This window comes from Pan paniscus, chromosome 8 (genome assembly GCF_029289425.2).
Source record: "Pan paniscus chromosome 8, NHGRI_mPanPan1-v2.0_pri, whole genome shotgun sequence".
Taxonomy (NCBI): domain Eukaryota; kingdom Metazoa; phylum Chordata; class Mammalia; order Primates; family Hominidae; genus Pan; species Pan paniscus.
The window spans coordinates 87,327,120-87,339,343 of record NC_073257.2 but is presented as its reverse complement, the minus strand read 5'-3'; the positions used below and the strand labels follow the sequence as shown (position 1 = coordinate 87,339,343).

Below are 12,224 nucleotides of genomic sequence, written 5' to 3'. Positions count from 1 at the left end.
TCTCCGTGAGCAAGGCTACAGTACTTTCATAAATTGGCCCTTAATACAACCTATGTGGTAGGCACTTTTTTCCACTTAAATAAGGTTAAGTGGAGGTTTGAAGAAAAACTTAATCAGTATCAGAAACACAACTCATACCCAGGTAATCAGAGCCTAAACCCAGTGCATTTTCTACTCCACCAAGCTCCTTGAGGTCTCTTCTGGACTATTTTTTTCCCAGAGTTCTCAAAAAGACTAGCTGGGCCAGCGCTACAGAGGCTACATATTAGCAGTGATCAAGAAGACAAGTTCAGTTGCAGATCAAGCTGATACGGTCCTGTACCTGTGACAATGCTTAGCATTCTAACTACTCCACAGTTCTGGACTAAGTTCCACAGATTTAAAGTTGCAGAGCTCAATCATTTGCTTGTTTTTTTGGAGACAGGGTCTCACTTTGTCACCCAGGCTGGAGTGCAGTGGCATCATCTCGGCTCACTGCAGCCTCGACTTCCCAGGCTCAAGCGATCCTCCTGCCTCAGTCTCCCAAGTAGCTGGGACTACAGACACGCACCACCACACTTGGCTAATTTTTGTATTTTTTGTAGAGACGGGGTTTCACCATGTTGCCCAGGCTGGTCTCGAATTCCTAGGCTCAAGCGATCAGCCTGCCTTGGCCTCCCAAAGAGCTAGGATTACAGGCGTGAGCCACCACACCTGGCCAATCATTTGCAAAAACTAAAATTCATTATATAAAAAACTGACCAGCTCCATTAATAATGCAAAGACATTTCAATAAGAAACTGTAATCCAACTTTCAAATGTTTTATTTTTAGTGTTTTTAAACATTTTAATACAACAAAGATATAAAATAATATATATTAGTTAAATCTGGATTTAATTTAGAATCAAGATATTTACTTATGTACAAACACTGTGCTTCAAGGTATGGCTACCACAGGAACTTTCACATCTTCAAGTAATACTAGTTTCTCTGTGGATAGAGAGACATTTAGGTAGAATTCACAAAACAAAACATGTCCGTTTTAGTCCAAGCTAATTTTGCTTCCCCCATTAAGTACCAGTTTCCAATTTCTTTGTTCCATGTCAGAAATACTTCATTTTTCTAATAATACATAGATCCTCTGAATAAAACTTAGTAAAACTGAACATTTTTAAGATGACATTACTAATTGATAATATTGCTTGGCTATGTTCAATTCTCCAGACAACCCAGTTCTTCAGATTGAAAGAGACCTGAAGTAACAATGAAATTACCATAGTGTTCTTTCTCTTGCCATATCAGGCACAAACTTTCCTTATGCTGAAACATGGAATACACTGAATAAAAAGTCCTTTGGTTAATTTAGGGTAGAATGTATTATAAAAACCAGAATAGCTGAAATATGGCTTACAGATTTCAGAGATATTTGTATAGAACTTGAAGCAAAGTAATTGGTCACATTTTAGTTATTTGAAATTGGTGGCATGACATCCGGGTGAGGTGAGAAGGGGGTCCAAAACCTAGTTTCATACTAATTTTAGTCATTCAAAGTTACTCAAAGACAGGGAAAAGAAACAAAAAACCTACTCAGTCTCTTTCCATTCTTATTAGTCACCTGAAGCATTCTGACCTTTGATGTTACTAACAATTCTCCTCTACAGCAGTATGGGATAATTCAGGCTAAACTGCTTACAAACACAAACTGTTAAACTGTCAAGTTGGCATTAAAATTGACACCTTTGCTGGCTTAGAAACTGTCTAAATGAAACCAGTACTGTTTAAGAAAGCAATTGGACTATTCTACAAGACAGCTGTCTTGTCTCAAATGCCTGAATACCTTAAAGAACTGGCAAATGACTATATTATCATTACCTTTAGTATGAAGAAAATGTAAGTCTATAAAAGACTATCAAATAATTACATTTATTAAATTAGAGAGTTTAAAACAAGAATGTGGTTAACATTCTTAGGCAATTTAGATCTAGAATCCTTTAAAAAAGCTTACTATGAAATTAATGGTGAAACTGCCTTTTGTTGAATACAGTCAAAGACTAGTGTTATAAATATGACTTTGTGAATACATGAGTAATACTTTCCAAACAGATGTTTCTAAAACAGACTGTTTCTTATCAGCTATAAAACAATCTGGTTCCTCTGTTTCCGATTTACAAATTACAGGATTTCTGGAATTCTTAGTAAAAACACACAGGCAGAGACAGGGCGTGAAACACCGCTGCTCACAGAGTAAAGAGTTATAATCCCTGCAGGTCTCTTGATCCAATGGGTTCTGGTCTCTCTGTCACTGACTTTTTCTTCTGAATAGCCCACATTATTATTTTATTTTATTTTGTTTTTTTGAGATGGAGTCTCGCTCTGTCGCCCAGACTGGAGTGTAGTGGCAGTATCTCGGCTCACTGCAACCTCCGCCTCCTGGGTTCAAGCGATTCTTCTGCCTCAGCCTCCCGAGTAGCTGGGACTACAGGCATGGGCGTGCACCACCACGCCCGGCTAATTTTTGTATTTTTAGTAGAGACGGAGTTTCACCATATTGGCCAGGCTGGCCTCGAACTCCTGACCTCGTGATCTGCCTGCCTCAGCCTCCTAAAGTGCTGGGATTATAGGCATAGTTCGCATTATTTAACTGACTGGTTCTAAGGATAAGTTCTGATTTCAAAGGATACAAATAAATAGAGCTAGAAGTTCTATTTTTGCCCTTGCAATTCTGGTCAGAAAACTATGGAGAGGATAGCCACATAAAGAATTCTTGCAGCACAGCCACGAAAGGTTTCCCCCAAATTATTTTGTGATAACAGCAAACCTGCCTCCTTCAAAACCTCTTACTCTCTACCACTCTTCAATTACCCTTCAATAACACTACCCTACCTGGTCTTAAAAAAAAAAAAAAAAGGCAAAGAAAAAAAAAGGCAACACTGCTGCCAGGAACACAGAAAATGCATTGAAGACTTGTAACATAACCTCCAGTTTGCATCCCCAAACCAAAAACCTTTTGGTTCCTTCCTTACTAAAGTCTCCATGATGATGTAAGCCTTCACAAGTCTGTAACTACAGAACCAAATACAAGGTCAAAAAATATGTAGACCAAAGCCATGTAGCTTCTCTGCCTAGCCACATTCACAGATAAAATGTAAACATAAATACTATCTTCACTATGGTTTAGATTTTAACCAGGAAAAAAAATGAACACAAAATCTGGAAATTTCTGGACAAAACAAAAAGCAACTAAAATACAGGTTTCATGTTTAAGTAAAACTGAAAATAAATTTGTCTCAATGTTTTCCAAGAAAGAGATGATTAATTTATGTAAACACTGCCTTATAATAGTTAAAACAATAAGTTATACCTAACTTACATTTTTCTCAAAACATACATGAGCAAGTGCAAGGCTGAAAAGTTATTTTACAATCCCCATTGCAGTCTGTTGTTAGGTCTCTCAATGTCAATAGCTCTGCAAAGTTAGTTACATTTATTTTTCTATTTGGTCTTAGAATAGAATTTATATGAAGGAAAGAAGACTGAGGTTAATAGCTATTTAAGTTTTTGTTATTAATTGATTGATTGATTGAGGCAGGGTCTCACTCTGTCCCCAAGGCTGGAGTGCAGTGGCATGATTACAGCTCACTGTAGCCTCAACCTCCTTGGGCTCAAGTGATCCTTCTGCCTCAGCCTCCCATGTAGCTGGGACCACAGGCATGCACCACCACGCCCAGCTAATTTTCTAAACAACTTTTCGTGGGGACGAGGTCTCACTTTGTTGCCCAGGCTGGTCTCGTTTACCTGAGCTCAAGTGATCCTCCTGCCTTAGCCTCCCAAAGTGCTGCGATTACAGGCATTAGCCACTGCACCCATTCTAATTTTTTTTGTTTGTTTTGTTTTGTTTTGTTTTGAGATGGAGTCTCGCTCTGTCACCTAGGCTGGAGTGCAGTGGAGTGATCTCAGCTCACTGCAAACTCCACCTCCTGGGTTCAAGTGTTTCTTGTTCCTCAGTCTCCCAAGTAGCTGGGATTACAAGTGCGTGCCACCATGCCCAGCTAATTTTTGTAGTTTTAGTAGAGATGAGGTTTCACCATATTGGCCAGGCTGATCTCGAACTCCTGACCTCAAGCCATCCGCCTGCCTTGGCCTCCCAAAGTGCTGGGATTACAGGCGTGAACCATTGCACCCAGCCATGTTTTTAAGAGAATGGGTCTTGCTACCTTGCCCGGGCTGGAATGCAGTGGTTATTCATAGGCGTTATAACACACTCCAGCTTCTAACTCCTGGCCTCAAGCAATCCTCCTGCCTCAGCCTCCTCAGAAGCTGGGACTATAGCCTTGCACCACCGCACTCGGCTTAACATTTTAGCATTAATGTTGCCATACAGTTTTTTGAACCCTTTCCCAAAAGCCAACATCAGTGCCTCCCTAGCTAAATTCAGTCTGTTCTGTCATGTAGAAAAATAACAGTAACATATCTTTTTACCTGAAGGGTCAAACCACTCTAACTGGCATAGGAAACATCCTTTACTTTTCATGATTATGCAACTTCTTTACATGAGATGTTGGCATTTTGTTCCTAGCATGTAACAGAATCAGCAATTTAAGATATCAGATTCTGAGGTGTGAGATTTAAAAGCATAAAAGTTGAATTGCCTTGCATTTCTCAAGTGAGAAATACAAAAATAATGTTCACAGCAGACACAAATTGGGGTCATTCAGCACTAGCTGAGACTTGTTTGCATAATTTCCTTTCCTACCCAATTCATTCAGGCTCCTATGTAGCTTATACAGGGGTGGGAATATGACTCAAAGTGCAAAAATAAAATATTTCACCCAGATAAGGAAGGAGCAAGCTTCTGCTATGTGGCCTAATTGCAGGCCTCAGAATGCCAGCACCTTTTCTAAGTTTTTGTTTTAAAATGGAATGTAAAAACTACATAATTAATATTCCAAGCAGCTAAGCTCATTAGTTGGGAGTTTAAATTCCAATTCCATAACCATCCTACTGTCATAACTACTGTAAAAAAATCATTAAAAATAAAGTAACAAATGTTATCATAGACGTGAAATTACTTAAAGTACTAAATTTCTAGTGTTGTAAATAGCAGCTAAGTTATATCACTTCCTGACTGCCAAATTAAGACTAAATAGAAAGAATGTATATACACCATTATATTTAAAAGTAAAAAACAACGAAACTTTTTCATATCCAAGTATGTCTGAGACTGTTTACTTTCAACGGCCAAGAATGATAAATTTCAAAAACCAAAAAGTTATATTTTGCGTGCTGTAAGTTTCTTTTCAGGAGAAAACAATTCTTTGCATGCATACCTCCCTACTTAACGGCATTAAGAACTTTATCTAACATCTGGTAAAACACTCCTATTTGGCTCATTTAATAACACCATTAAAAAAGCATAAAATTGAACTGTCATCTAACAACTATAGCACAAAGAAGTTATTCTGGGTACCTATACCACTAACATTAAGCCCATTTATTTTTATGGATGCAGCCATTTTTCCCTCATGAATACTCACTGAGGGTCACTGAACCCTCAGAACAAAATAGGCACTGCATCTTTTGTTGCATCTTTGGTGAAATATGCCAGCCCTACATTTGCATTAATGAGGAGACCAATGGCATCCTAGCCAGTACTCTGTCACGTCATCTATGGCCTATTCTCTTCTTATTTCAGGCATCCTGGTATGCTCAGTATATTTAAAGATGGTTCAGAAGGCAAAAACTCTTTGTCAGTAAAACAGATCATGTCCCAGGGTTGCATTTTTTAAAATGAAACAAAGATTAGTCCAAAGAACAAGTACTGTCACTTGTTAGGGTTTCTTCTTCTAAAGGTAATAAGGAGCTTCAAAACATATTATTTCTTGACTAGAGCCCTACTGGAAATCAATGAAAATTCCTCAACCAGCAAACTGCTCAAGTTGACTTGTTTAAAGTTCAATAAGCAAATACTCAACAGGTAAGGGTACAGCCTGACTTCAATCACAACATTAAGTCTTCCTAAAGAGAAGGGGCAGAAAACATCTACTTAAGCTTTCTGTTCAAATAGCTACATAAGGACTCTTGATTGTTCTTTCTTGCTTTTTATAATCATAACTTTGCTCAGAACAGAAAACTTTACTTTGTCAACACATAAGCCAGGCATCTAAGAACAACTTAGGGGGAGAACGCAAAGTTACTCATTTTCAACAACTATTATATATTTAATCACAAATTCATTAGAAAGATAGTATTCATCCAATTAGTCTTTTCATTATTGCTGGTTTTGAAAATGGCCAACAATATTCATTAGGTACTGTGCCATTAACATTGCATTCAAAAAAAGAGAACATGGGAAACCAAATCCTTGCTCTCCTACTCTGCTGATATGCTCTGGTATTGGCCAGAGTATGGTAGTACAAAAAGAGTCTTGTTGTTATATAAAAAGCAATAAACACATCAATGGAATAATGTTCATGGGCAGCCAAGATGAAGAAGATTCCAAAGAGGTTGAGAACCCAGGATAAAGTGTGCAAGAAATTCCAGCTTCTTGGTGTATCTAGGAAAAGGACAGAAAGATCATTTTAAAGCTACATTCCTTCCAATGCTTCTCAGTCACGTTTCTCAGGTCAGGCTGTTTTGCCATTCTTCACAGGATCTGACACCCTTCCCACAGCCTTCACTGCAGCAAGTTATCTAATACGCATAGAAGCACTAAAAAGATACTTACATTCGGTGACAAAGAAATTCAGCATAGTTAGGACGACTGTGTGGCCACTAAACATGTAATCTCCACATGTGTGAACGCCAGTCAGGGTCATACCAAAGCCACTCCAAATGGCAAAGGCTCGATGTAATTTCTCCCATACACTGCCGTATATCTATGAAGAAAAGTTATGAATTAGTGCTTCAAATGCTTAGGGAGGTGGGAACTTCCCAACATCCATTCCTATTGAAATTCAAATGCTGAATAACTTAGAAATAAGATCTAAGCCAAAGCATCTAGGCCCTCAGTCTAATGAATTCCAGCCAGACTTCAAGAATGGGTGGGCAAAGCTTGGCTGTACTCAGAAATATTTTGGTAATTAAATGAAATCAGACTGGGCACAGTGGCTCATGCCTGTAATCCCAGCACTTTGGGAGGCTGAGGTGGGCGGATCACCTGATGTCAGGAGTTCAACATCAGCCTGGCCAACATGGCGAAACCCCAACTCTACTAAAAATACAAAAATTAGCCAGGCATGGTGGTACACACCTGTAATCCCAGCTACTAGGGAGGTTAAGGCAAGAGAATCACTTGAACCTGGGAGGCGGAGGTTGCAGGGAGCCGAGATCGCGCCACTGTACTCCAGCCTGGGCAACAGAGTAAGACTCTGTCTCAAAAAAATTGATTAATTAATTAAAAATAAATAAATAAATGAAATCACTGTAACATGAACTCCTTTACTAGGAGTTCTTTTATAATAAAAAGTTCTCTATAATACAAAAACATCTCCAAGTTTTTAATCCAATATCACAGTAGTAGTTGCTTGGCTATACTTGCCAATAAGACATAGGCTATGACAGACGGAGATCAATGTCTACCTTTCAACATCCACTCTCCCCTTCTTCACTGGTAACACAATCTCAAATATATTGAGGCAGCAATGAATTCAGCCAAAATATTGCCTTTCCCAGCCTCCCTTGTAGCTAGGTGTGGCCACGTGACTAAGTTCTGTACAATAAGATCTAAGTAGAAGTGTTAAGGGTTTCTGGGAAGGCTACTTATCAAGGTAAGAGACAACAGTTTTGAGGAAGTCTTTTCTAACTTTTTACCTTTCCTTTTTTGTCTACAACTCAGACTCATTCAACCGGAGGTGAAACTCCAGCAACCATCTTGGACCACAAAGTAGCCTTGAGGATACAAGCCAAGTATTGGGATAGCAGACCAGAATGACAGAAGAATTATGGGGTTTTTTTGGATGACTTCGTAAAATTATCATACCAGACCTTGTGTACCTACCTTCAGACTCTTTTTTGAGAGAGAATAAACCATTGTGTGTTTATTAAACCATAGCCACTTTGAATTTCCAGTTATCAATAGCCAAACCTAATCCCAACTCCCACACATACACCTAAAAAAGCAGTCCATTTTGAGGAAGACCTTGAGTGATAACTGCTTTACAAAAGAGGGACAGTCACTTAAAAAAAAAAAGCATACCGCAGGGTGCGGTGGCTCACGCCTATAATCCCAGCACTTTGAGAGGCCGAGGTGGGTGGATCATCTGAGGTCAGGAGTTCGAGATCAGCCTGACCAACATGGAAAAACCCATCTCTACTAAAAGTACAAAAATTAGCTGGGCATGGTGGCACATGCCTGTAATCCCAGCTACTCAGGAGACTGAGGCAGGAAAATCTCTTGATCCCGGGAGGGGGAGGTTGTGGTGAGTAGAAATCGTGCCATTGCACTCCAGCCTGGGCAACAAGAGCAAAACTCCATCTCAAAAAAAAAAAAAAGAGGCCAGGCACGGTGGCTCACGCCTGTAATCCCAGCACTGTGGGAGGCCGAGGCAGGTGGATCACAAGGTCAGGAGATTGAGACCATCCTGGCTAACACGGTGAAACCCCATCTCTACTAAATATACAAAAAATTAGCCAGGCTTGGTGGCGGGCGCCTGCAGTCCCAGCTACTCGGGAGGCTGAGGCAGAAGAATGGCGTGAACCCGGTAGGTGGAGCTTGCAGTGAACAGAGATCGCGCCACTGCACTCTAGCCTGACTACACTCTAGCCTGGGCGACAGAGCGAGACTCCGTCTCAAAACAACAACAACAACAACAACAAAAACCACACACAAAAAGGCATACTAATATTATTATAATAATACAATTTAATAATAACATAATAATGGTACAAAAAGGTGCTAAAATTTTATGTACATTTACTATGTGCAAGGCATGCTGCTAAGTGCTTTATATGTTACTGCATTTAATTTCCACAGCAATCCTATGAAGTGCTTTAATTGTGCAGATGAGGAAACTGGCTTAGAGAGGTCACATAGCTAGTAAGTAACACAGTCAGGATGTGAACCCAGGGAGCCCAATTCCAAAGCCCTATGTCTTAAAGATTCTATCAAATATGACCAAAATAAACAACCTCATAGATATCACAATCTCATTAGGAATCTCACCTGCTGATTATACACTGCCCAGCTTTCCCTTTCTGCCTCATTTGAGGGAAAGAAAGGAAGAAGAATTTATTATTAGAGAGAAAGAAAGATAATACACATGGGTTTGGTTCTTCTGTGATCGCTATGAACACGGGCTTAGAGATATTACTTTTGAGAAAGTAAAAAATCATGTAGTAAATAAACAGAAGAGACTGGTAGGAAAATGTCTCAACCAAGGATAGGAAACTAGTGATGCCAGTCAAAAGGCAGTTATCTCTCCATCCTTTCCCATCTTAAATGTCTCATATATCCTTCCAAAAAATAAAAACTGAAACACAACGGAGCAGAATGAATAGGATGTTTTGACAAGAGAAGGTGTAGAAATATGCATTAAGTGTTTCTAAATTTCAAAAATAGGCATGTTCTTGGTTCTGTCCTCAAACCCCTTACTTCCAGGAATGCAATTTCAAGCAATTAATTTATTATAATGAAACTACCTTATGGAATTCACTGTAAGGGATTTGATTTCTATTTATAACAATTACTGCAAATAATACGGGTCAATAAGTAGGTTATATTATAATTCAAAGCAATTAACAGTATTTAGGTCAGATTGGAGTAGAAATATCTATAGATAACCAACTGATAAAAACAGTCATTAGAGACAGAAAAAGGGCTGTTTATACCATAGAAGGATGGTATCTAATTTATTTTTGCAGCATATGTTGCAGCCCTATGCACAGATATCCCTCTCCTCAGTGGCTGTCCTACAATTAAATCCCTTAGCTACGGAAAATTTTCTCTTTTCAGTGTAATAAGCTTATATTTTTCTTCTTTAAAATCTGTCCTGGCTAGGTATGGTGGCTCATGCCTGTAATCCCAACACTTTGAGAGGTAGAGATGGAAAGAGCACTTGAAGTCAGGAGCTCGAGACCAGCCTGAGCAGCAAAGTGAAATCCTGTTTCTACAAAAAAAAAAAATTAAAATTAGGCCAGGCACGGTGGCTCACGCCTGTAATCCCAGCACTTTCGGAGGTCGAGGCAGGTGGATCATGAGGTCAGGAGTTCAAGACCAGCCTGGCCAAGATGGTGAAACCCCATCTCTACTGAAAATACAAAAATTAGCTGGGTGTGGTGGCAGGCGCCTGTGATCCCAGTTACTTGGGAGGCTGAGACAGGAGAATCCCTTGAACCCAGGAGGTGGAGGATGCAGTAAGCCAAGATCGCACCACCGCACTCTAGCCAGGGCGATAGAGAAAGACTCCGTCTAAAAAAAAAAAAAATCAGTTGGCTGTGGTGGCGTGTGCCTGTGGTCCCAGCTACTCAGAAGGCTGATGCAGGAGGACTGCCTGAGACCAGGAATTTTAGGCTGACAGTGAGCTATGATCATGCCACACTATACTCTAGCCTGGGTGACAAAGCGAGAATCTGTCTTAAAAAAACAATGACTAAAATACAATAAAATCTCCCCTAATCAACTAGAATACTATTTGGGTGAAACTCTTCATACCATGTACACAGCATACTATTTTGGAGAAACTGCGCACACCATGCACAGAAACAAATTCAAAATAAATTAAACATGTAAAATATAAAAAAATAAGAACATAAAAGCATCAGATATTACCTTTCATCAATCAGAATGGCACTGCTGGCAAGAGGGTGAGAAAGCTGACACGCATACATGTTGGCAGTAGTGAAAAACTCATCTTTTCAAGTGTGTATTTCAGCAACACATATCACTTTCTTTTTTTTTTTTTTTTTTTTTTTTGAGATGGAGTCTCGCTCTGTCACCCAGGCTGGAGTGCAGTGGTGTGATCTCAGCTCACTGCAACCTCTGCCTCCCAGGTTCAAGTGATTCTTCTGCCTCAGCCTCCCGAGTAGCTGGGATTACAGGTGCCCGCCACCATGCCCAGCTAATTATTTGTATTTCTAGTAGAGATGGGGTTTCATCATGTTGGCCAGCCTGGTCTTGAACTCCTGGCCTCAAGTGATCCGCCCACCTCGGACTCCCAAAGTGCTGGGATTACAGGCATGAGCCACCTTGTCCAGCCCATATTATATTTTTTAATGTGCATGTCCTTTAATTCTATAATTTTACTTGCAATAATTTATCTTAAGGAGATAACTAAGTGCAAAAGCACAATGTACAAGAATGTTTACTATAGCACTGTTTATAAATAGTAAAATTTTGAAACAACCAAAATGTACATCATTTGGAGCCTGGTATCCACAATGGAATACTGTTAAAAAGATGAATATGACCACATGTACTTCTTCAGAAAAAAGTAAACAACATACTATTAAATGAAAAATAGGCTAAAGAGGCTGGGCGCGATGGCTCACGCCTGTAATCTCAGCACTTTGGGAGGCCAAGGCGGGCGGATCATGAGGTCAGGAGATCGAGACCATCCTGGCTAACACAGTGAAACCCCGTCTCTACTAAAAATACAAAAAAATTAGCCATGCATGGTGGCGGGCGCCTGTAGTCCCAGCTACTCGGGAGGCTGAGGCAGGAGAATGGCATGAACCTGGGAGGCAGAGTTTGCAGTGAGCCGAGATCGTGCCACTGCACTCCCACCTGGGTGACACAGCGAGACTCCATCTCAAAAAAAAAAAAGAAAGAAAGAAAGAAAGAAAGAAAAGGAAAACTAGGTTAAAGAACAATGTTTGCAATATAATCCTACCTTGTTTCAAAAGTATCTATGAAAACTTATATGAGGGCCAGGCGCTGTGGCTCACACCTGTAATCCCAACACTTTGGGAGGCCAAGGCGGGTGGATCACCTGAGGTCAGGAGTTCAAGACCAGCCTGGCCAACATGGAGAAACCCCATCTCTACTAAAAATACAAAAAATAGCCAGGCGTGATGGTCCCAGCTACTCGGGAGGCTGAGGCAGGAGAATGGCTTGAACCTGGGAAGAGGAGGTTGCAGTGAGCCAAGACTGTGCCACACTACTCCAGCCTGGGCGACTGGGAAAGACTCCACCTCAAAAAAAAACAAAAAAAAAACCCCAAAAAACTTATATGAATGTGTAAGTATGCTTAAAAATGGTCTGTGTGGCTATACACACAACTGTTAACTGTATTATTTATAGGGTGTGGTA

General features: G+C 40.0%; 1 protein-coding gene across 3 annotated transcripts in view; it reads right to left on the bottom strand.

Annotated features, from left to right (window-relative positions):
- Positions 1–785: 785 nt before the first annotated feature.
- The window catches only part of SAMD8 (sterile alpha motif domain containing 8), an 82,225-nt gene continuing 70,786 nt past the window's right edge, over positions 786–12,224 (bottom strand). For all 3 annotated transcript variants that reach the window (XM_063607774.1, XM_008965560.4, XM_008965559.4), the window contains exons 5-6: positions 6,705–6,855; positions 786–6,533 (exon numbers count right to left, since the gene is read on the bottom strand). In XM_063607774.1, coding sequence (XP_063463844.1) covers positions 6,229–6,533; positions 6,705–6,855 — 456 coding nt within the window. In that variant the 3' untranslated portion in view covers positions 786–6,228. The remainder of the gene's footprint in view (positions 6,534–6,704; positions 6,856–12,224) is intronic.